At 40.4% G+C, this 22,323-nt stretch overlaps 1 protein-coding gene across 4 annotated transcripts in view; it reads right to left on the reverse strand.

Annotated features, from left to right (window-relative positions):
- Window positions 1–4,570: 4,570 nt before the first annotated feature.
- The window catches only part of Orc3 (origin recognition complex subunit 3), a 39,452-nt gene continuing 21,699 nt past the window's right edge, over window positions 4,571–22,323 (reverse strand). For 2 of the 4 annotated variants that reach the window (XM_051161440.1, XM_051161456.1), the window contains exons 12-20: window positions 19,281–19,397; window positions 18,378–18,457; window positions 12,292–12,425; window positions 11,177–11,253; window positions 9,429–9,526; window positions 6,926–7,067; window positions 6,100–6,216; window positions 5,312–5,391; window positions 4,571–4,676 (exon numbers count right to left, since the gene is read on the reverse strand). In XM_051161440.1, coding sequence (XP_051017397.1) covers window positions 4,571–4,676; window positions 5,312–5,391; window positions 6,100–6,216; window positions 6,926–7,067; window positions 9,429–9,526; window positions 11,177–11,253; window positions 12,292–12,425; window positions 18,378–18,457; window positions 19,281–19,397 — 951 coding nt within the window. Of the gene's footprint in view, window positions 4,677–5,311; window positions 5,392–6,099; window positions 6,217–6,925; window positions 7,068–9,428; window positions 9,527–11,176; window positions 11,257–12,291; window positions 12,426–18,377; window positions 18,458–19,280; window positions 19,398–22,323 lie in introns of all 4 variants that reach the window. The other 2 variants (XM_051161432.1, XM_051161447.1) reach the window with 1 other exon arrangement.

The raw sequence follows: 22,323 nt of genomic DNA on the forward strand, positions 1-22,323 counted from the left end.
TCGGGTTCCCAGCACTCACACAACAGCTCATCAGCTCATCTGAACGCCAAGGTCTGGATGCACATAGTACTACACACATGTATACTCAGGCACACACATATACATAAAGCATTAAATAAATGTCTTCAGAACACTTAGCATTAACAGTGAATGAATGTGACAATAACTATTTCAATATTAATATCACAGTGAATGAATGAATAAACATAACACACTTTCTACACATAGTTTCCAAACAACGCTTAGAAAGTAGTGAGCATGCTGAAAGTGCTAGCCACACACTTATAATCTTGGTAGTTGGGAGGTAGAGGCAGGAGGATTAGAGGTTCAAGGCCATCCTGGGCAATATGAGAGAATCCCTCCCCCAGTATTGTTCAGTGAATTCTTTTGAGTTTTTAAAAAAGACTTTATTTATATATGTGTATGTGTCTGAGGCCATAAGGCAGCTAGTTGTTGAGCTGCCCATATGGGGACTGGGAACCACACTCCTCTAGTCCTCTGCACGAGCCAAGAGCAGCACGCATTCCTAACTGCTGAGCTAGCTCTCTGGCCCCTTGTGAATTTTAATAGCATACTTCCAGTCATTACACTAATACTAAACACACTATGTCATTTGTAATACACTCACTGAAAACAGGGTTTTGTCTTTTTTGGTTTTTCAAGACAGGGTTTCTCTGTGTAGCCTTGGCTGTCCTGGACTTGCTTTGTAGACCAGGCTGGCCTCGAACTCACAGCAATCCGCCTGCCTCCCGAGCGCTGGGATTAAAGGCATGTGCCATTAGCCCCACCAAGATTTTGTCTTTTTAACTAATTGTATTCCATAACCTCATTAAAAAATAAGCCCTCAAAGCGTGTTGTGTGGCTTTCACAAGATCCCAGGCAGTTCCCAAGTTGATTAATACATGATAAATAAAAGTTATAAAACAGGGTGGCTGATTGAAACACATCTCCCGCTTGGTAGACACTATTGGCACTGTGGGATGTGTGTGTATTCTACAGTGGTAACGTATCTCTTCCTTTTCCCCATTGTGTCATCCAAGGTCCATCTTCACATTATCTTTCAAATTTAGCCCTCAACTTGTTTGGAAAATATTCACAGAAGTTGAAAGAATAGTGTCTTTGTCTACTTGAATTTTTCAAGTATAAACTGCTATACAGTTTTTAAAAGTTGTACTTGTTAATGGTAAAAAACATGTGTGCTTCTCTCTAAGCTCAGTGCTGTGTGTCTAAAGTAGATGCTGTCTACATTCAAATCTATTTGTCAGGCGTTTTTAGCCCTACCTACAAGTCCAAACCCCCTCCCCCTGGCAAGGATTCACTCAATATTTCATCTTTCTGGAAAGACTAAGCCTGTTATTTTAAGTTTTCTTGGTGCTACCATTAACCTGACCTATCCTTTTGAAATTATAAATTAGGAGGCAGGTCTAAAGGTTCAGGCGTTTGGTTTGGTTTTTCGAGACAGGGTTTCTCTGTGTAGCCTTGGCTGTCCTGGACTCACTTTGTAGACCAGGCTGGCCTTGAACTCACAGCCATCTGCCTGCTTCTGCCTCCTGAGTGCTGGGATTAAAGGTGTGTGCCACCACGCCTGGCAGGTTTAAGGCATTATTAAAAATACTTGTTGTGTGTGTGCCTGCCCCTGTGTGCAGGTGTGGGAGGGATCCCTCAAGAGCTGGAGTTGCAGGTAGCTTTGAACAGCCTGATGTGGCTGGTACAAGCCACACTGTGCATGTTATAAAGTAGTATAAGGCTTTCCTGGGTTGCTGTTCAATTTGGATACCTAGTGGTAAGTTTATCTTCACAGTCAATTACAGACAAAGCTGCCCAAGATTTCTACATTGTTAAATCTATTCTATGAGTCACATTTGAACTTGAAACTCTTCACTTGGCTTCTAAGATATTTGCCTAACTGACTTTTACTTTTAATGTTTTCCTGAATTTTTAAGTATAAATAAGCATAAACCTCAAAGCTGGAGTTGAAGCTCCTTGCCTCTTTTCTTTTTCTTTTCTTCTCCAAGACAGGATTTCTCTGTGTAGCCTTGGCTGTTCTGGACTTGCTTTGTAGACCAGGCTGGCCTCAAACTCACATCAACCCAGCTTCCTTGCCTCTTTATTTAATGTCATTTGTGTGGCATTTTCATTTGAATGTCTAACTGGGTATCTCCTCATTTTAACATCCAAAGCCAAACTCATTTTTGCTGCTAGTGTTTGTTCCAACCAATTAGCCTTCCATAACTACAATGAAATACTCAGGTTAACTCATTTATAAAGTCAGGAAGTTCATTTTAATTTGGTGTTGAAGGCTTTAGTGCACCATCAGTTGTCCTTGCTGCTTTGGTCTGTGATGAGGCAACAGCATATGGCTAGAGTCTAGTGTATAGCTGTTAGCTTACCAGCCAGGAAGCACAAGAGTAAAGACTATAGAGTCCGATTGCTTTACTCTGCAGAGACTCCATTGTGAGCCCCCAATAGCAATGCTAGTTTTTAAGCAGAAAGGACCTTTAAGTTCTTCATGTGCATCTGGTTGTAGTTTGCCTGCAGTGTCACCATCTCCAAGTCTAAGACTTGCCTTATCTCAGCAGTCAATCAACTGGTTATTGTTTCATCGTTCACAAGGTGTGGATCCTTTAAAGTCTTTTGCTTAGATTGCTTCCTGCCTGAGAAAGCAAGCAGTGATCGTGGAGCTTTATTACCTGTACTCTTGGCCTTCTCATTCAGTTCCTATGTTTTGAGCCACCTTACCTATTCTAGTGTGATCTGGCTGGGGTGCTCCCACCTTAGGACATACGCTACTGCTGTTACTCACCTAGTAGGCTCACCCATAAATCTTCATAGGTCGTTTTCCCACTCCATGTAGTTTTGCTCTCAGTGCTCTTTAAAACCACAGTGCCAAGCCTACTTCTCACCTTGCTGTTATTTGTGCACATAATAGTGTCTTCTACTTTGCTAAAGTACAAGGAAGACATAGATTTTTTTTGTTTCCTGAAGTGTCTCATAAGTCAAGGCACATGGTGCATGCATAATATTAACAAAAAATACTTCAAGATTTCAGATGAGAGTAACGTAATTTTAGTTGAGGTTTCAGTTTTCCTCGAAGGATTGGTTTATATAGGATACCAAGTAATTACACAAATCAATTTAATGGTTCAGTATTACAGGTCTTTTGATAGTATGAGAACAATTTCCAGTGTGCTGCTCTTAAGTGGTAGAGAAAAATTAACATGCATATGACATGCATAAATGCAGGTAAATGCCTAGAAAAAGAAAAGCAAGAACACGTGCCTTGGACAGACGGGATAAAAATCTGCCAGTATTAAGACCAGTGCCTCTGTATTTTATATGCATAACATGTACTGTTTAAAGAAAAGTTTTCTGAACTGGGTATAATGTAAACTTACAATCTCAGCACACGGGGATGGGAGTGAGGAGGAAGGATCTGAAGTGAGCTTGAGGCAAGCCAACAAAGTCTGGGTTACCCACCAGTGCGGGGCTAGCCTGGGGTGACAACATTTCTCAGTTTTATCTGGGATACATAGATCTATGTTCCAGGGGTGAAGATTAACTATGCTCAGCCAGGGGGTGGTGGTGGTGCATGTCTTTTAATTCCAGCACTCAAGAGGCAGAGGGAGGTGGATATCTGAGTTCCAGGACAGCTAGGGCTACACAAAGAAATCCTGTCTCAAAAAACCAAACCAGCCAACCAACAACAAAAAGTAGGAAAATGAATTCTGCTCTTAGAGGGTCTGAATTCAGTTCCCAGCAACCCACATCTAGTTCCCCGGTGATCTGACATCGCTGACCTCCTTGCACTCATGCACATACCCATGCCCTGCATACATAGAATTGAAGACAACAAATTTTTGTGCATGCGATTTTTTTCTAGGTATAGGCTCTGAATAAATATTTAGAGCAAGCAATTTTGGTATGTCTCTGAACATTAGTTCCTAAGTTCTCCCCCCACCCCAACAGGGTTTCTCTGTATCCCTGGCTGTCCAGACTCACTTTGTAGACCAGACTGTCCTTGAACTTACGAAGATCCACCTGATTCTGCCTCCCAAGTGCTGGGATTAAAGGCATGTGCCACCACCACACCCAGCTGATTCTTAAATTCTTAACATGAAAGAAATCTGTAAGTTTCCACAACTGTTTATGTGAATATTTATTGGTATTAAATATAATGACAAACAGCTTTGGGCCTGGTAAGGTGCAAAGACTGTAAGAAATGGAGGCAGAGGTGGTATTAGAGCCTTTCTAGCAAGGAAAACAACCTGTAGGACATCCTCGCACACAATAAACTGAGGTGAGAGCGGAAGGAATGAGTACCTCTGACAAGGAACTTAACTCTGGATAAGAAATTGTATTATTCATACACTACATACTCAGAAATGTTTGTTTAGAATTTAGCAGTGACTGTAAAAAGGAGCATGGCGATGTATGAAGTCTTTCCGTCATTTATGCTTTTGTTGTACCCATTTCGAGTTATCTGTGCGCTTTCAGCAGGAGTCTCTTCGAGGAGCATGCAACTATGCAAGGTTTCTTTCTCACGGTGGAACTGTCGTCATTCACTTGCTGCTTAGCAGCCTCCCCATGTCAGCCGTGCTACATGGTCAGTCTTCTGCTTCGTGGGTTTTATAAAGCCTAAAAGTTCTAATTCAGAAACAGCTCTAATAAATCGAGCACTGGAGGCTCTAGCTAAGGAAAATGAGCTTTTGTTTTTGTTTTGTTTTGACAAAAAGGGCTAAAATTTCTAAATTGAAATAGTAATTGGTAAATTAAAATAGGTGGTATGAATAAATACCAATAAATTATATAACCCTACCGGAAAACATTAAATGCAACCAGGATGCACTGTAAATAAGGTTCAAATGGAACTGTCAGCAACGGTGCTCTATCCATTACAGTTACAGTAATCTCAGCACTTGGGAGACAGGCTAGGTGAGGCCACATGATACTGTCTCACAAAAACATCAAATGAACAAACAAATGGCAAGTGTTGAACAATACTTAGATAAGAGCTACCTCCTTCCCAAGCTTCTAAAAGCATATCTAAAAAGATGATCCAATGACACTGTCTTTCTTAATAAACTGGAATTGAAAATGTACATTTAGGTTTGACATCAGATTAAATTCAGGATACTTTGAAATTTAGGTTGCTTTAGGATGGTATGGTTGAGAAGCAATACATCTTTATGAATTTCTAGACGGTTTGTTTACTTTTTGTATTGGGGCTTGAATTCAAGGCCCCGTGTTTAAGCAAATGCTATTACTGACCAGACTGCCTACAGCCACTGTAGAACTGGTTTTAAAAGGATACTGGATAATTTCACTCTCTTCTCCTGAGGCTGTAGAGCTTGCGTCCATTTTTTCAGCAGCGGTCACAACTGTTGCAAAAGCCTTTTGAGTATACAAGACAGGAGAAAATAACACCTGTTGCTAGGCACCTTTTCCTGTACCCTTAAGATGGTTCTAGAACAAATCAGGCTGTTGCTGGAAATAACTGGCACATCTTTCATACCAGATTTCAAATTCTCAACACCACACTAACAAGTTTTGTCAGATATTCACTAAAGCTGGCTCTTTACAAATTTATTTTAGAAGACTAAAGTAAAAACAAAACAACAACAACAAAACCCATAGCTAGTCAAAATTTAAAAAGCAAAGCCATTTCTTCTACCGTTACTCTCTCTTCAGGAAAATGCTAATTTTCTTGAACAGGGATAATTCAGCATGCCCTTTAATGTTGGTAAGACATCAGTCACATGACAGGCAAGAGCTCTGTAACATCTTCTCAGAGCAGAAGCAGTGGCCATGCATCCCTGATTCTTCATGTGAGAGGTGTGCACTGCACCTGTATGCTGTGGAAGTGCAGAGCAGACCTGGATCTTTTGGTTTGCTTTTGTTTTTAAAGAAGGAAGGATCAGACCAGGAACCAGTGTGTGAGTGCAGACTGCTAAGCTGCTGCTTCCTGGGGGAATTCTGAAGCATAACATGTATGCTTTCCAAACAAAAATTAAGAATAAAAGTTGAATTCAAAGAAAAAAAAAAATCCAGGAAAGTTGTGTCAAGCAGTTAAACTAACTTGTTCTTTTCTTTGTGACCTACCTCTGACCAGTCGACAAGGTTGATGAGCCGGCCACATTCGAGGTGCAGTTTATATGCTATACAGATGTCAGGGGCAGTGTTTGGAATGCAACCTTCCTCACTCTTCAGTGCTTCATTCTAAAAACAGCAGATTAAAGTTATTACCTTTAAGAAATGTTTAAAAACAAAAAGAATTAGATGAATTCTAACCTAAATTTACTACATCAGAAAGGAGAATCTTTTACCTTCTTTTCTACATACTTGAATAGTGTTCTTGTGTTTATGTCTTGGCCATTATCCTTCTAGCTCTAAGCCATCTCCTCACAAAACCTTCTGTTTTTTAAATCTTAGTTGTAAATTATTATTTACAGAGACTATATAATACATCCCAGTTTCCTGTAATGAGTTTAGAATTCTCCGGGAATGATTACCCAATAAAATGCTACTTCCAACATTTGAATTGTAGCAATTATGTGGCATTAGTAAATAAGATAAATCTCATTTTTCACAAGAGTAAAACATTATTCTAACACTTTATCCCTTTGATTAATTTAAAGAAAATTTGTGTGTGTGTGTGTGTGGGCGTGAACATGTGTAGATCAGAAGACAACTACTGGGAGTCAGTTCTCTCCTTAAAGTAAACTCAGGTCATTAGGCCTGGTGGCCAGCCTTTATATGTGGAGCCATCTCACTGCTCTACACATGGGCAAACGCACACAGCCTCAGTTATTACTGACTGGCATTACCACTGAGTCAAACAGTTTATCTAAAATGTAGGGTTTTTGTATTTTTGTGATGTTGATGTCTACGGCTTGAGCTTAAATGGAAGAACCAAGTTTCCTCTTACCTTTAGATAGTAACCAGGATTGTTGAGTGCAGTGTGGAGGGCAATCCGTGGGGCAGCATTCAGATGCTCACGGAGTGTGTGGGCAGCACTGAAGTACACTACCTCATGCAAAGGCTGGCTCTCAGGAGGCAGAAGGTAATCTCTGAAACAATGAAATCAGGTATCAGCTTTTAGATATGAATGGGTTGATTTTTCAGTTCAACAGTTTTGTCAATCCTCTTGACTAAATATTTGTTAAACAAAAGCCAAGTAATGGATCCCATGCAGTTTCACCCAGAATTGTATGTCAGTATGGTGGCTGTTCTTATTGGTCTACTTGACTACATCTGGAATTAACTTAAAACCTAAACAGCTGGGCATACCTGTGAGGCATTTTTCTTTATTGCCTCATTGAGAGGTAGGAAGACCCACCCAAAGTCTCAGCCACACCTCATGGCACCTATACAAAGGACATGGAAAAGGCTTGTTTTCTGACTCATTGTCACAAGTTCATGTCCTTTTACTGAGGATTCCTTCACTGGTTATGAGAGTTTACCCCTTCAGGACTCTGGCATATGCTGAAGACAAGCTGGGATATACAGCTCTGTGGGCTGAACAACCTCTAGATTGGATTCTTGGGAATTTCCATCAGGAGACAACCATTGTTGGACTAGCAGGACATACACACCAGTCGTTAATCAGTCAGTCCTCTAGAGAACACCACTATAATATTCTTTAGAAGAACCTACGTGTTTTTGTTCTGAATCAAACCTTTAGCCTAACATTTGAGCACTGTTTATATTTATGCTTAAAATCTCTAAAGTACAACTTTTTAGAATTATTGTTGAATTTCTTAAACGATTGAGAAAACAACATTTTACCATAGCCGACATTCTAGTTTTTGGGAATGTGTTAAACACTGCCTGAAAATGAGAGTTTAGAAAATCTTTTTGTCTTGAAAAAGCCTTGTAGTTAATGGTATCTCAGGAGTTTTAGGTTTTAAGAAAGCAAAGGCCAGGCTAAGGAGACGGGTCATTGAGCATACACAGCTGCAGAACAAATGTGAGGGCCTGAGCCTGAACTGAAGCACTGGTGCAAAAAGCCAGATGTGGCCATGTGCACCTGCAGGCTCAGGCCCGTAGGGCCATGAACAGGAGGTGTTCTGCCTGACATCTGCGGTTCAGTGAGAGACCCTGTCTCAGAGGAGTAAGGGAGAGCATGCTAGAAGACACCCGACACCCTCTGGCCTCTGTGCACAGACATCACACACACAAAAACCCAAGGCCATACAGTGCTGCTGTACGGTGTGTGCTGTGACTGCCAGCAGTGAAGTGTTAATCCTTACCAGGCCTTCAACTCAATTTTTAATGGATTACTTTTTTTAATGACACATTTTCCTTTTAACCTTCTTTCTGTTACACTTTGTTGCTCATTTTACCTCTTCCCTAGCATTAATTTTTTTCTTCAATAATTAGGAAGAATAACTCTGTCCTCAACATTGTCCTAGAAAATGAAAATTTTCACTTTCAGGAAGGCCATGGTATTTGCCAAAAAAACTATTCTTTGTCTTCAAGGTACTATTTACGCCCCCCCCCCCCAACTGTCTGTTTACTGCTCCATCTGCTGACGGGTTTGACCTACCTCTATTTAAAAACACAATAAACAGTTTTCCTAACTTCCTTTTCTTTTTAGTCCAGACTGATGTACAACTTAATCAAGCCATGCTAGCCTGGAATGTCAAGTGACTTTCTTGCCCTAACCTCTCAGATGCTGGGGTTACAGGCGCGAACACCACATTCTGCTCTGCTTTTAACTAGTTAAGGCATTTTCTTTGGTACACATCCCATTTTTGTTTTCTGAGGCAGGGTTTCTCTATGTACCCTTAGCTGCCCTGGACTCTTTGTAGACCAGGCTGGCTTCAAATTCATGGAGATCCACCTGCCTCTGCCTCCCCAAGTGCTGGGATTACAGGTGTGTGCCACCCCACCCAGCCACCTCCCACTTTAAAAGCCTGCAACACAGCACAGGTTTCCAAAAGGCCACTTGGATGGTTAATTGATGTACACATAATAAGGTGGCTTTTGGGAAATAGTGACCTAGGTCTCCCGAGAAAGACTCATATGACAAACTACAGCAGGAGACTTGATAGTTCCTTAGTAGATACTGCAATAGTGATTGATGCTGATACTCAAGTTATCCTGGTAAATATTCAGAAACATAATAGCACGGCAGTACACAATGCCTGATTCTGGGCTTGGCCCAGATCCAGTACTCACTACTTTAGATAGAAAAATGACTAGACCACAATGCAAAAATGAGGAAAGTACTTTGAAACTTCCTGTATTTCCTTACCTGGCCTAATTGGCTAAATGAAGTTTAAGCTTGCCTAAATCTTTTGATTAGGATAGAAGATCAATAAAAACAGCAGCTCTGCTCTGATAGAGGAAAGACTCTGGGCAGCAAGTTTCCTGGTGTCATTTGGAGAAACAGGATGATTTTGAGTTCTCCGAGGCAGTAGACTCACCTCACCAGGCTGTCCATGAAGTTGACAACATTTTCTCTGAGCATTTCAAACTTGGTTTGCTTCTTAGTTCTTCTTGACTCCTTCATTTCAAGTAAGGACTGAGTGGGTAAGAACATACCAGTTTTGGTGATTCTGGGACAGAGAGAGCTGTCACTCATATAGAGAGGCAGCTGATGCCCTCTTCTTATGCAGACAAGGAATCAGACCAAGATGTGCTTTATTTTCTGTTAAGAATCAGGGAAGACTCTCAGCCCCTCTACATGTTCTGCTTTAAACACTAAGTTAAAGGAAAGAAGAGAGTAGTCTACTTCACTGCTGGTATCCAAGGGTGCTCATTATTCAGAAACCCTTAGTTCATTTGGAAACATGAGAAATAACACTAGAAGGACAGAAGAATACGCCATCCATTACCATCAGACTGAAATTCTGGAGTACATTTAACTTGGTAATATGGAATAAAGAACGGTTATTTGATGATCGAGAGCTAAAAGTGAATTATCTTAAAAAGGACATGGGGCATGCTATGGCTCTGCCCAGTTTATTTTTTACACCTAAAAAGAAAAAGGCACCAGGCGTGGTGGGGCACACCTTTAACCCCAGCACTCAGGGAGGCAGAGGCAGCTCTGTGAATTAGAGGCCAGCCTGTTCTTTTACAAAGCAAGTCCAGGACAGCCAGGGCTGCACAGAGAAACCTCATGTCAAAACAAAACACCTCCCCACCTAAAAAAAAAACAAAAAAGAAAGAAAAGAAAAGGAAAAAAAAAGAGGCTGAGATTGTAGTTAGGTGTTAGAGCTCTAGCTAGTGGTGAGACACTCTAGGTTTGGTTCTCAGCAACACGGGTAGTGGTGGGAATCAAGAAAATTTGACTTAGACTCTCTTGAATCTCTTATCAAAAAGAGAAATAAGTATATTATATCTTCATATTCCCATTTTCCCCATACAGTTGAATGGATTCTATATTGACTAGTAGACTGTAGACGGTGTGCATGTACAGTCTAGGCTGACAGTATTACGGTATAGAATGAAATCTACCTCTAGGTGGACACCTACCACTGTCTTCCCCTGGAGAATTAATTCAGTCAAGGGCCTGCCTGGGTGGTGGTTCAGTGTGCGTTTCCTTCTAGAATTCCAACATCTAGTGTTAGTTAGTTAGTAAAGAGCCTCCATGAAGTTTGGCTGGGTCTGCAAGTCTTTGTGAGCACTGACTCAGGCAAAATTTCTTTTGCATGTGGGCTAGAGCCTAAGTATGCTTCTTAACTTCCTAACCTTTGGGCTTCCATATTCTCTAAAGGCAAACTCCTTGCCATGTGGCTGCCTGCCGCCATGCCAGCATATCTCCCTGGACAGCTGTGAGAATTACAGCTTGCCTGCTCTGTTTTCTTGTTTGTTTGTTTTAACTCTAATATATTGGGCTCGAGATTGATAAGCTAATTTTTTTATCAATCAATGAGACTAATGACTACTCTTCGAAGGACTTCAATTTCTCTGGTATTATATGAAGGCTCCACAGGAGTTCCCCAAGATCTCCTGTAATACTTCCTCCCTGCCTTCTAATTCTTTAATCAGCACAGAAAACCGTTCCTGCAGTTTTGATGGCATTGGTATGTCTGATGTATTAGCTCCAGTCTGTCCATATTGTTGCTGGTTGTGATGTAAACAATGTAAGTGAAGACATTCTGCAGAGTCTAGAGCAGTTAGAACAAGGGCACCACCACCAGTGCAGCTACAAGAGAAAGAAAGACCCCACCTTCTGAAGATGATAGAGGTCTGTCTTCTGCAGCCCCTTTGCCTCTGATCCACAGGCATCCTCATCTTCTTTGCTATCTGCTTTGAATACAAAACCAGTATACAACAGAGAGAACAGACATTGGCACTAATCCAATGCAAGTACAAGATACACTTTCTTTTTAATATGAGCAAGATTCTGCCAAACGATACTCCTTCCAGAAGCTGAAGACAATATATATTACATTGTTTACATGGTAGCGAGCTCTTCAACTGGCTACTGAATTCTGAGAGTGCTTCAAACCTCCTAGCAAAAGCCTGTATAAAAGAATTATACAAACTTGAAATTATTTTCCTGTGGCCTTGCTAAGACTACGCATGATCAGCTACATTCTGACACACCTGGTCTCAGCCTCCCACCATACTGTTTTTCAGTCATTACTGTTTGGTATGATGAAAGTGGTGTACAAAAGCTGTAGGCGAAGCCCTAGCCGATGCGTGTCTAGCTATGCTTCTGGAGGGCAGGGTGCTCAGACTCAGGAAGCTGATAATTGCAATGGCTTGGATCAAATGTGACGGATGTTAGCTAAAGAACATATATTATTATTAAATAACTGGAAGGTATTTCCTGATTTTAGAAAGGCATAACCTAAGGTTAGGATAACTACTTGCTATATTCTTTATTCCGTTAACATGCAGCAGAACCTTAACACTGATTAGAACATTCTCCTGACTTAACCCTACCTAATTTAAACCCAAATTATACTATGCCAGTAGTGTAAAGAAACCATAGATGGTAAGTAACCAAGTATTTCTGCCTGTGAAAAATTTTAAGTATACTTTGTTATTAATAACAATTGATTTTTTCTTTAAACTGAGAAATAAAGACAAACCAGCAGGGTGGTGGTTTTAATTCATAAACATTGCATTCTTTATACTTTTGTCTTCTGCCTTTCCCACTTGAAACGTTGCAATCCTTTCATGCTAGTTTACCACAGGATTTGTTCACTAAGTCATGCTGCATAAATTAAAATTATTGAGATATTTGCATTTTCTTTTTATAGAATTCCTGAGTCCACGTTATTCTATATTCTCTGGTTAAAGGACTGTTGTTGATGGGCAGGATTTTATACATACCATCAAGGTTCTGAAACTGGGCCAAAAAATCCTTTATTTTCTGTGCTGTGTTGCCAAGCTGCTTTTCAGTAGAGGAATTCAAAACCTCAATACATTTCTGAAGTATGTTCGTCAGTTCATCCTTTGCCAGCATTCTGAAAAAACAATCAGTGACAGCAGATCCAATATAGCTAGAAATATTTTTGTTCAGAAGAGGAAATAAAATCTTCATTAGTAATAACTAATTTCTTGTTTTTTAAAGATTTTACTCAACATATGTGATATTTAGAAGTATAGAGCTCTCAACAATATACTTAGCTGAGGAAGAACCTAATGGTTTGTGTTCACCACATGGTTCTGATAGTATAAGAAAGAACAAGTCCATTCATTACTCATTTCTGGTCCTTAGCATCCTTGTCAATAAAGGGGAAAAATACTTTGTTGTGTTGTGTGACAACCTCCAAACTGAAACATTCCCTCCAGTACTGATTGACTCAGGAAATAAAGGAAACCTACAAGGCTTAGGCAGAAAAAGAACTCACAGATTTCAGAAACTTACAAAACAGACAATAGGTATGAACTTGAATGTATAATCACTGGGGAAAATATGCTAGGTGTCAGAAATAGCTATTTTCAAAAGAGCAGAGCAGTATTTTATATTATAAACATCTTTATTTGTGATAGATGGAAAATGTATGATTTGGGAATAGGAAAGAAATAGTTTATCCTGGAAGAAGCAAAGACACTAAAGGCTAATAACATTTACGGAGAAGCAGACACACTGTTAGCAACAGTGTACACTGCTACAATCAGTGTTATAGTCTCTGCAAGGCTACATCCATGTATTCATTTTGTGGAAATTACACAAATGTATAAATACATGTTTCTGATAAATGTTTATAGAAATGAAAAATTATAAAATCTTAAATATCTTAAGGGTCTGATTAAATAAAACACATTCCTGAATGCAGATGTCAGAAATGATGATAAATAACAAAGTGAAACAATCTATAGCGCTAACGACAGCTACTGCTTCTATACATGTATCTGTGTGTCGTGTCCTGACAACACCACGTGAGATCTTACTATTGTCATTCCAATATTAGAGATGGGCAAAAGGAGGCTCAGTGAAATTAAGTAACTTGTTCAGTGTCCCAAAAATGGTCACTGACAAAGCTGAACTTTACATTTAGTGTGCCGTGACATCTGTGGTCTCTCTTGGGGACGAGGGGTAGAAGGAACAAAGTCTCCAGTCTGTTCCAGGCTGAGACTTTGAGTCTGCACCAGAGCTAGCACCATGCTGACCACATATACTGCAGCCCAGAGCAATGTCCATGGTAGGACACACATACACACACACTAAACTACATGCCAAAAATTAAAAAGTGTTGTGGAAAACAAAAAAGCAGAGTAATGGGACAGGCATAGCAGAAAAATGGGTCCTAATTTTAACCTGGTCAATGACAAGTGGTAAACTAAATATAAAGGGTCCTGGGGAGTTAGCTGTGGACACAGCCTTCATTGCCACAGGGGCTGAGATGGTCAGTCAGGGCGAGGTGCTAGATCACAGAACTCCTGGTTCATCTTGAAAATTTTAAAGCTCTGAACATGGAAGACATGTGGGAGATACATTTCTTTTTACTGTACTGTCTGGAATGCAGAAGAAAAATATGCTGGATTTTGAAGATTTACACTTAAAAGTTCCTGTATTTTACTAGGGGGAAAAAGCTTTTCAGACTTTACCCAAACATAAAAACCAAAAAAGCAAATTCAGGAGTGTCTGTGACATTTTGTACATGCCTAATGTGTCAACAGGATGAAGGAAATTTATTCCAGGCGTGCAGGCTTCTACATGCCTTTTCTTGTGGTGGCCTCACTTTTATCTGACCTTGCTATAACTGCTATATCTGATCCTCAGTACTTTTGAGCTCAACTTAATAAAAAGATGGAAACTATACTTGGTATTTATTGCTTTTTATTTATAGTCCCCCAACTTGCACATTAAATCTTTACAAATAAAAGCTGATGGTACAAATGGCTCAAGTCAGACCTGAATTATAATCCTGTGAGCAGTGAAGCAGTCGTGCAAGTCACTTAGTCACTACCTAGGCTTCAGGTTCCCCAGGGAAGGCATGGCTAATTGGCCTACCAGAATGGTAGATTGCACTAGACTGCAAAATGTACTCAGGGTGCCTAAGGCAGTACCCGCACGCAGCAAGCCTTCAATAAACGGTGGTTACTATTGTCACCATCATTTTTGTGATCTTGATACCATACGCTACTTGATTAACATTTATGATCCCTAACTGGATTCTGAGTTCAGGAGGCCCAGGAAAGTTAAAAGAAACAAGTACGTTCCTCCCAGACAAATGAACTTATGAATTTCGGGATACCTAACGATGATGATAAATACTAGTCATAAAATCATAACACAAAGAATTAGGTTAGGGTGCTGGAGAGATGGCTCAGGAGGAAAAGTGCTTTCCTCCTGACAATGCAAGCTTACCTGATACCATCTTGGACTAGCAAAATTCCAGAAGTATTCTAAAGTTTATAAACACACAGAAACAGTTTTGCTGGGCATGGTGTCATACACCTTTAATCCCAGCACTTAGAAGACAGAGTAAGGATAGTGGTTCATAACTAGCTTTGTCTGCCTACCAAGTTCTAGGTCAGCCAGTACTACAAAGTGAGACCTTGTCTCAGAAAAAATAAAAAACAAATCAAACACACAAACAAAACAAAACAAAACAAAACAAAAAAACCTATTCATTGGAAATCAAATTCTTTGGGGATGTATTTTTCCAGCTGACAGGAGTTTCATATCACACTGCACCAGCAGAAGCTAACGACTGCGCTACAGTTTCAGGCTGTGTGGTGGTTTGAGAACACCCCCGTATGTTCGTTCATATTTTGAAGCCCTGGTTATCAGTTGGTAGTGCTGTCTGGGGGACATGTACAGAAGGTGCAGCCTTGCTGGGGAGAATGCTGCCATGGAAGCTGAGTGCTTTCTGTGTATTAATTGTGGTTCAAGAAGCCTGCCACCTGCTACCCCCACAAACCTACCCTGTGGAACCAGAAGACTAAATCAACTCTCTTCTCTAAGTTGCCTTGGTCATGGTGTCTTACCACAGCAACAAAAGCATAATTAGCTTCCTACTGTGCCCATGTGTTGTGTTCTTCTGGGCATGGAGGAATGAGGACTAAACATCTAGTTAACAGACGGCATAATATGTTCATGTTGCTAGGTGTGGCACATACACTGGCAGAGGCAAGAGGATTCTGAGTTCAAGGCTGGCCTGAGCCACACAGCAAGTCACTTCAAAACAAAACAACAAAAATACTCTGTTCACATAACCATTTGTACCTGCTGAGAAAACTCTGAGCCTTGTATAGAAACCCACCTCACATTTTAGTTCTCTTTCTCACTATTCAAGTGGTCATTATTTGTATGTGTGGTACATGCATGTGGTGGCTTAAATGACAATGGCCCTCAATGCTTAGTCACCAGGGAGTGGAACTTGTTGAAAGAATTATGAAGATTAGGAGGTATGCCCTTATTGGACAAAGTGTGCCACTGGGGGTGAGTTTTGAGGTTTCAAAAGCCCATGCCGGGCCTACGGATCTGTGTCTCGCTTTCTGCCAAGGGATCAGGATGTACTCTCAGCTACTGCTGCAGAACTTGCCTGCATGCTGCCATGCCCTCCACCATAAGGATATGTATTAAACAAGCTCCCAATTAAATGCTTTCTTTCATAAGGCTTGCCATGGTCATGGTCTCTCTTCACAGCAACAGAACAGAGACTAATAGAACAGTGCATGTCAGTGTACAGGTGTGTGCACACGGGGGCCAAAGAGTGACATTGAGTGTCCTCCTCTATTGCTCTCTACCTTTTTTTTTTTAAGTTTACATCATTTATCTGTGTGTTTGTGATTGTGCAAATGTATGTGCAGATGAATGTGTGGCCACAGGACAACTTGTGTCAGTTCTCTTCTTTCACTATATGGGGTCACTGACTGGCTCAGGAACCAATGTACTAGCCCTCTGCCTTATTTCTGGACAGAGGGTCTCATGGAACCAGAAACCTGAGGTTTTGGCTAGGCTAGCTCACCACAGAGCTTCCAGCCCCCATGAGGTCTGAACCCAGGTCCTCTGCAAGAGCAACAAGGACTGAACCGCTTCTCTAGCCCTTAACTTCATTAGGTTTTAATCACTTGGGAAAACTGAGACATAAGAAAATCAAAATGTATTTAAAATTGTTTGGAAAGTGAAATTTTCAAGACTGGCAGGACCTTCTTCCTTCTGGGTTAAGCACTCAAACCTTGGAGGCTTACACCAACAAGGATCAAAAAGTACAGCCAATATTGAGGCCCTTGCTCTTCAAGGTCAGCCAGCACCCAGGGAAGGATAGGAACCCTTCGGTAGGTCATCTATCCTCTTGATCAGAGGCCAGGGCATCTCCACAAATCAGGCTCCAGCCAGTGGACATGCCATGGGGGCAGAGTCAGTGGAAGTAGGCATACCCTGTGTGAGTCCACATCATCAGCATGTAGCTGCGTGGCCATGATCCATACCTACAGGAGACCGCTGACTTTAAACATAAAAAAGATACATATGTGGACACCTACATGGTCATAAAATGAAATGAAGTACAACCAAAAACAGTAAACAATTTTGTCAGCTTTATCATACATGTCAAATTCTAGAATGTTACTGAGCACACTTGTCCACAATTAAACCCCATTTTCCAAGAAATACTCAAAATGAGAACCAGAAGAGGCCTACTGAAAGAGTAACCCGGTTGAGGACTTACACACACTCTTCACAGATGCTCCAAAGATTAGATTCAGATAGGCATCTATGCTCACCAAGCAAAGCCTTTCTTGTGCATTTCCTGAATCTCCTTAAATGGCTAATCAGAAGTGCCTCTTTCAAAATTCAACAAACTGGGGGCTAGAGAAATAGCCCAGTGGTTAAGAGCACTAGTTGTTCCCAGAAGTCCTGTTCAATTCCCAGCAGCCACATGGTGGCTCACAAGCATCTGTAGCGGGATCCTCTGCTGTTATATAGATGCACAGGAAGGCACAATACCCACATACATACATAAATAAATCCTTAAAGAAATTCAACAAATTGTTCCTGAGACACCACACTACACTGCATGTGACTGTGACTTTTATCCTTGTTCATTCCTGACCGGTGTGCTCCAGATTCCAGTCCTTGTAACTTCCTAAAATTAAGTAAGGGATTCCGATCCTTGACCGCATGACCTCCACGCAGCCTTCTAGCAGGCCAGCTAAATTATCTCAAGCTATGCTATTCATTCCCACTTTCCTTAATGTGAACTAAAGTCCTTTCATTGTTCTTATTTGGCTCCAAAGCAGCTAAGATCAGCTGCTGTCCTGTATGACAAAAAACTGGGTTCTGGATCTCTAAGAAAACGTTAAAATACTAATGTGCAAATTAGAAATGTTCAAGTGTTAAAAGTAAACAGAAGATCTCATAGTTGGGTATGCACTAACTAGCCAAATTAAAAGAAAATGGGAGGGAAAGCAGGGAACTAAAAACGTGTTTACATTTAGCTAATTTTGCTTACATTTGGCCCAAAAATCAACAGACTGGAAGGTTTGTTTTGGTTTGGTTTTGGTTTTTTTGGGGGGGGGGTTAGGGTGAGGGGGGCAGTGTGTAATAACCCTGGCTGTCCTGGAACTTTCTTTGTATACCAGGCTTGCCTTGAACTCACACATTTCTGCCTGCCTCTGCCTCCGAAGTGCTGGGATTAAAGCCACCATTCCCAGCTGACTAGAATATTTTATAACAACATCTTATGAGGAATTTCAGGGCCAAATGTAATACATATTATGCTGATAAACTGTCAAGTGCTGCAAGCACAGGCTGCAGGTCCCACATGCAAGGCAGTAAGGACTAGATGGTTGCTACATTAACACCACCACAAACTACATACACAGATTCAGAAGATGTTCAAATACTCTTAGATACAACAGGCTACATAAGAAACGTTTAGGCAGACAGGAGTTCTGGAGGAAGGTGTTACTGGCAGGCTTAAAGCTGGGGGGGAAAAAAAAGGAACAACAACAAAAATTACCTCAGCAGCTGCACGGCTGATGCGTACTCCTCCGAATCCCATATTTTCTGTTCTAAACATGTGCAATAGAGCTCCCTGATCTATAAATGCAGGATATGATTTATGAGGAATAAAAATCACATACTGAGGTTATAGCCTACTAGTTATGCAGAAATCATCATACAATGACGCTATTAATAAAAAATTTCATTAAATTACAAGAGGCTTCTTGGATATATTGCATAGGTCAGATACTACAAAAATATGATTTATGTAAAAGCCGAATGAAATTGTATTGAGAATGGCTAAAGAGAATAAGTTACTTTACAGTATCTTTACAGTACAGTTAAAGACGGGATAAATGGCTGATTGGAGGTTTACCAGGTAAGTTAGCAGAACCTGACACTGACCATTGTTCTGCTCAATCTCTATAACTTGGAGTAAAAAATCTGAAAATTAAGTATTCTTCCATTATTCACAAGCATGCTACATGGGGCGCATAGGTTTAGGGTATAATACAAAGGTCAGCTGGGCATAACTTTGCGAAGAGCAGAAGTACTGTGTTTTAATTCTTGGTACGCTGTAGGGCTAACAGATCCTATCTCCGATTTCCCCAGGAGTACAGAACCAGTTCTCCCTGTGCACACAGCAGGCAGAGGGGCTAAAGAATTAGCACAGTTATGCAGCACAGCACAAATAGAGGGAAAGAATCCACTGGGATCATGTGGCTATTCATAGCTCTGACTTCCAGGACAAAACCATTTTCTATTATTAGTGATGTGAACAGCTGGATAGATTGTGTTCTTGTTATGAGAATTGGCTCCATCTCAAATCCTGACGCCTGTAATAGAGCAACAGAGAACTCAGACAAGAAAGTACTACTATTCCTACTTTGTGGACTCCAAGTGAGGAAACTGCACTTACCTGTCGGCCCAGTGGGTACTTGGGAAGAGAAGAGGTAAAATTATGAAGACATCTCAAAACAAGGAAGTAATTGATATGGTAAACATGTAGGTCTTCCAATAATGATTGAGTTTCCTTCTTAAAAAAAAAAAAAATCACAGAATACATTAATAATATGCAGGGTAGTAAAATAAAATTTAAAAATTACCTTATGGATACATCTTTCTAGAAAGCTAAGTATTTAGAACTACAAATTACTTTTTTTTTTTTTTTTTTTTTTTTTGGTTTTTTTAAGACAGGGTTTTCTCTTGTAGCCCTGGCTGTCCTGGTCTCACATTGTAGTCCAGGCTGGCCTCAAACTCACAGAGATCTGCCTGCCTCTGCCTCCCTAGTGCTGGGATTAAAGGTGTGTGCCACCATGCCTAGCTCCAAATCACTTTTTTTAATTCATGAAAACTTGACACATCAAATTCAGGACACCGTCCAAACAATTTCTTAGGATCGAATCTTTATGTCTTCATTAGAGTTCATCTTCTTACACTGAAGGCCTTGTCTGAAATTTTGACTCCTCAGGCACAGAGGACTTCATTCTGATTCTTGGACTTACTACTTCCTTCATAGCATTTTTCACTAGAATGGATAATTTACTTGTCTGTCTGTCTGCTGAGCACACATTAAGCTCATGAAGCAGGAATCGTGTCTATTTTGGTCATTTCTACATTCTTAGCATCTATCCAAACCACTGGGACATAACAGATTATTTTTTTTAATTTAATGAAGTCCTCATTCAGTTTCTTAAATATGAGCAATTACTTTATTTTTTAATTAGATATGGCCTAGATTTCCTAACTTTCTACAAGGACAAAAGCCTATAATGTAAAAATTTTTATACTGTAAGCATTGGCCCCATTTTTTAGAAAGGTACAGACTTAAAAACACATTTATATTGGTATATAAACTGGTATTGATGTGTGACATGCCTTTAAAAGTCTACCATTTCCAACCTCATCACTCTTGTCTGTCATTAACTAGGTACTTATTCAAGAGTGCCCCATATACAGGAGGAGAGAGCACGCTCTGTGACCTCAGATATTCCATTTCCTTTTGTTTTGTTTTTGTTTGTGTTTTGTTTTTTTTGGCTGTGGTTCATGTGTTAGTGTTCTATAGCTGTGGAGAGACATCATGGATGTGACAACTCTTACTAATCAAAGTCAGCATTTAATTGGGAGGTTTAGTTGTTGGGGGAGACCACGGCAGCAAACAGGAAACAGTGCTGGAGAAGCAGCTGAAAGCTCCACATGCAGCTCTGCAGCAGCATTAGTACAGAGCAACTGTCCTGGCCTGCGCTTTTGAAAACCTCAAAGCCCACTCCGAGCGACACGCTTCTTCCAACAGGGCTGCCACTCCTAATCCTTTCAAATAGCACCAATGACAGGTGACCAACCATTCAAATATATGAGCCTGTGGGCGCCATTCTATTCAAATATATGAGCCTGTGGGCGCCATTCTATTCAAATATATGAGCCTGTGGGCGCCATTCTACTCAGACATCACAATTTATGAAATACAGCTGCTGACTTGGCTCTCCTTTCTAACAGTAATTTACTACAACTTTAATAAGTTTAAAATTCATTTCTTACTCTGAATGTATTTGGTTGGGCAAATAGGCATGAAACATTACTGTATTAGAGAAAGCTTTCTACACAGCTCAAATATCTGTAAGGGCTGAAATTATGCCCAAAGCTTTATAGATGATTTGACTATAAATACATTTATTAATTTTCTTAAAAGTATGTAGTCATTCAAAACATATGCTGAGACTAAGGAGAACTGTTCTGACATGAAGGGACCAACATTAATAACAAGCCATTACTAGTAACACAAACGGTAGCTGATAGAGGCCACAGCATTAAAATGAACCTAACCTGAGCTGTGCTGACGGGATGGCATTTTTTAAAAAATGTTACTTAAATGCATGAGAATGTCAACATAAACATACAATCACAAAACTATGTATTTGTAATATAAACTAGGGCTATTCCCACTGTTCTTCTGTTAGAGCGGCAGGGCCTGCCTAGTTGGGCAGGGCACCCAGGCAGCTTGGCAGGCTCTAGCTACCTCCTATGAAGCAGTTTCCCAAGGTACCCACAAACTACCCTCAGAATTAACTTGCCAACATTTTGAAAAGAGCATTTCTGATTTCTCAAACACTAAGAAATAACCTTAGGCATCTGGGCTTGCTTGCATCCTTAATAAAGTATTCTATAAAGGATATGGGTTTTGATGCTAGGTCTGGATATTAATGGCAGATCCATCACTCACTAATTATGACCACTGGCTGAGTGACTGTCCTGTAATCCAGGCTGGTCTTATATTCCCTCTGTGGCCACGGATGACCTTGAAATGTGTGGTTTATGCAATGATAAGGAATGAACTAGCGATCTAGGCAGGCTCTGCAGCTACTGAGCTAGCCTCAGCTCTAACTGCAACCTTTTATTTGCTGAATAAGTTGAGCAGAAACCACACTAGGAACCACTATTCTACTTTATAGATAAGTAAATCAAAGCTTAAACTAGTGTGTCGCTTCCTAAGGGAGCACAGCTAATGGGAGGCTGGGATCTGAGGGAAGGCAAGATTCCCCAGAGTTTCCCAATGCCACACAATGCCAAACTACTGTATTGTAGAAAAGGGTAGAAAGAGAAACATAATAAAAATAAAATATTCAAATACTTTAAATTAAGAACATTTTTTTTTTTTTAAAGATAGGGTTTCTTAGTGTAGCCTTGGCTGTCCTAGAACTCACTTGATAGACCAGGCTGGCCTTGAACTCAACAGAGATCCACCTGTCTCTGCCTCCCAAGTGCTGAAATTAAAGGCACGAGCCACCACCTTCTGGCCTGTCTTACTTGTTCTTAAATTTCTTCTAGTAAAATCACTAGCATTGGCTCCAAGAATTTCCTATTCTGCTATGCAGGTAATTTGAGTCCAGCCTATATAAAAAGTAAACCAATTATTTAAAAATAAAGAGAAACAGTATTTAGTAGAAGCCATCCTCAACACGTTC

Source organism: Acomys russatus, chromosome 2 (genome assembly GCF_903995435.1).
Source record: "Acomys russatus chromosome 2, mAcoRus1.1, whole genome shotgun sequence".
Classification (NCBI taxonomy): Eukaryota; Metazoa; Chordata; class Mammalia; order Rodentia; family Muridae; genus Acomys; species Acomys russatus.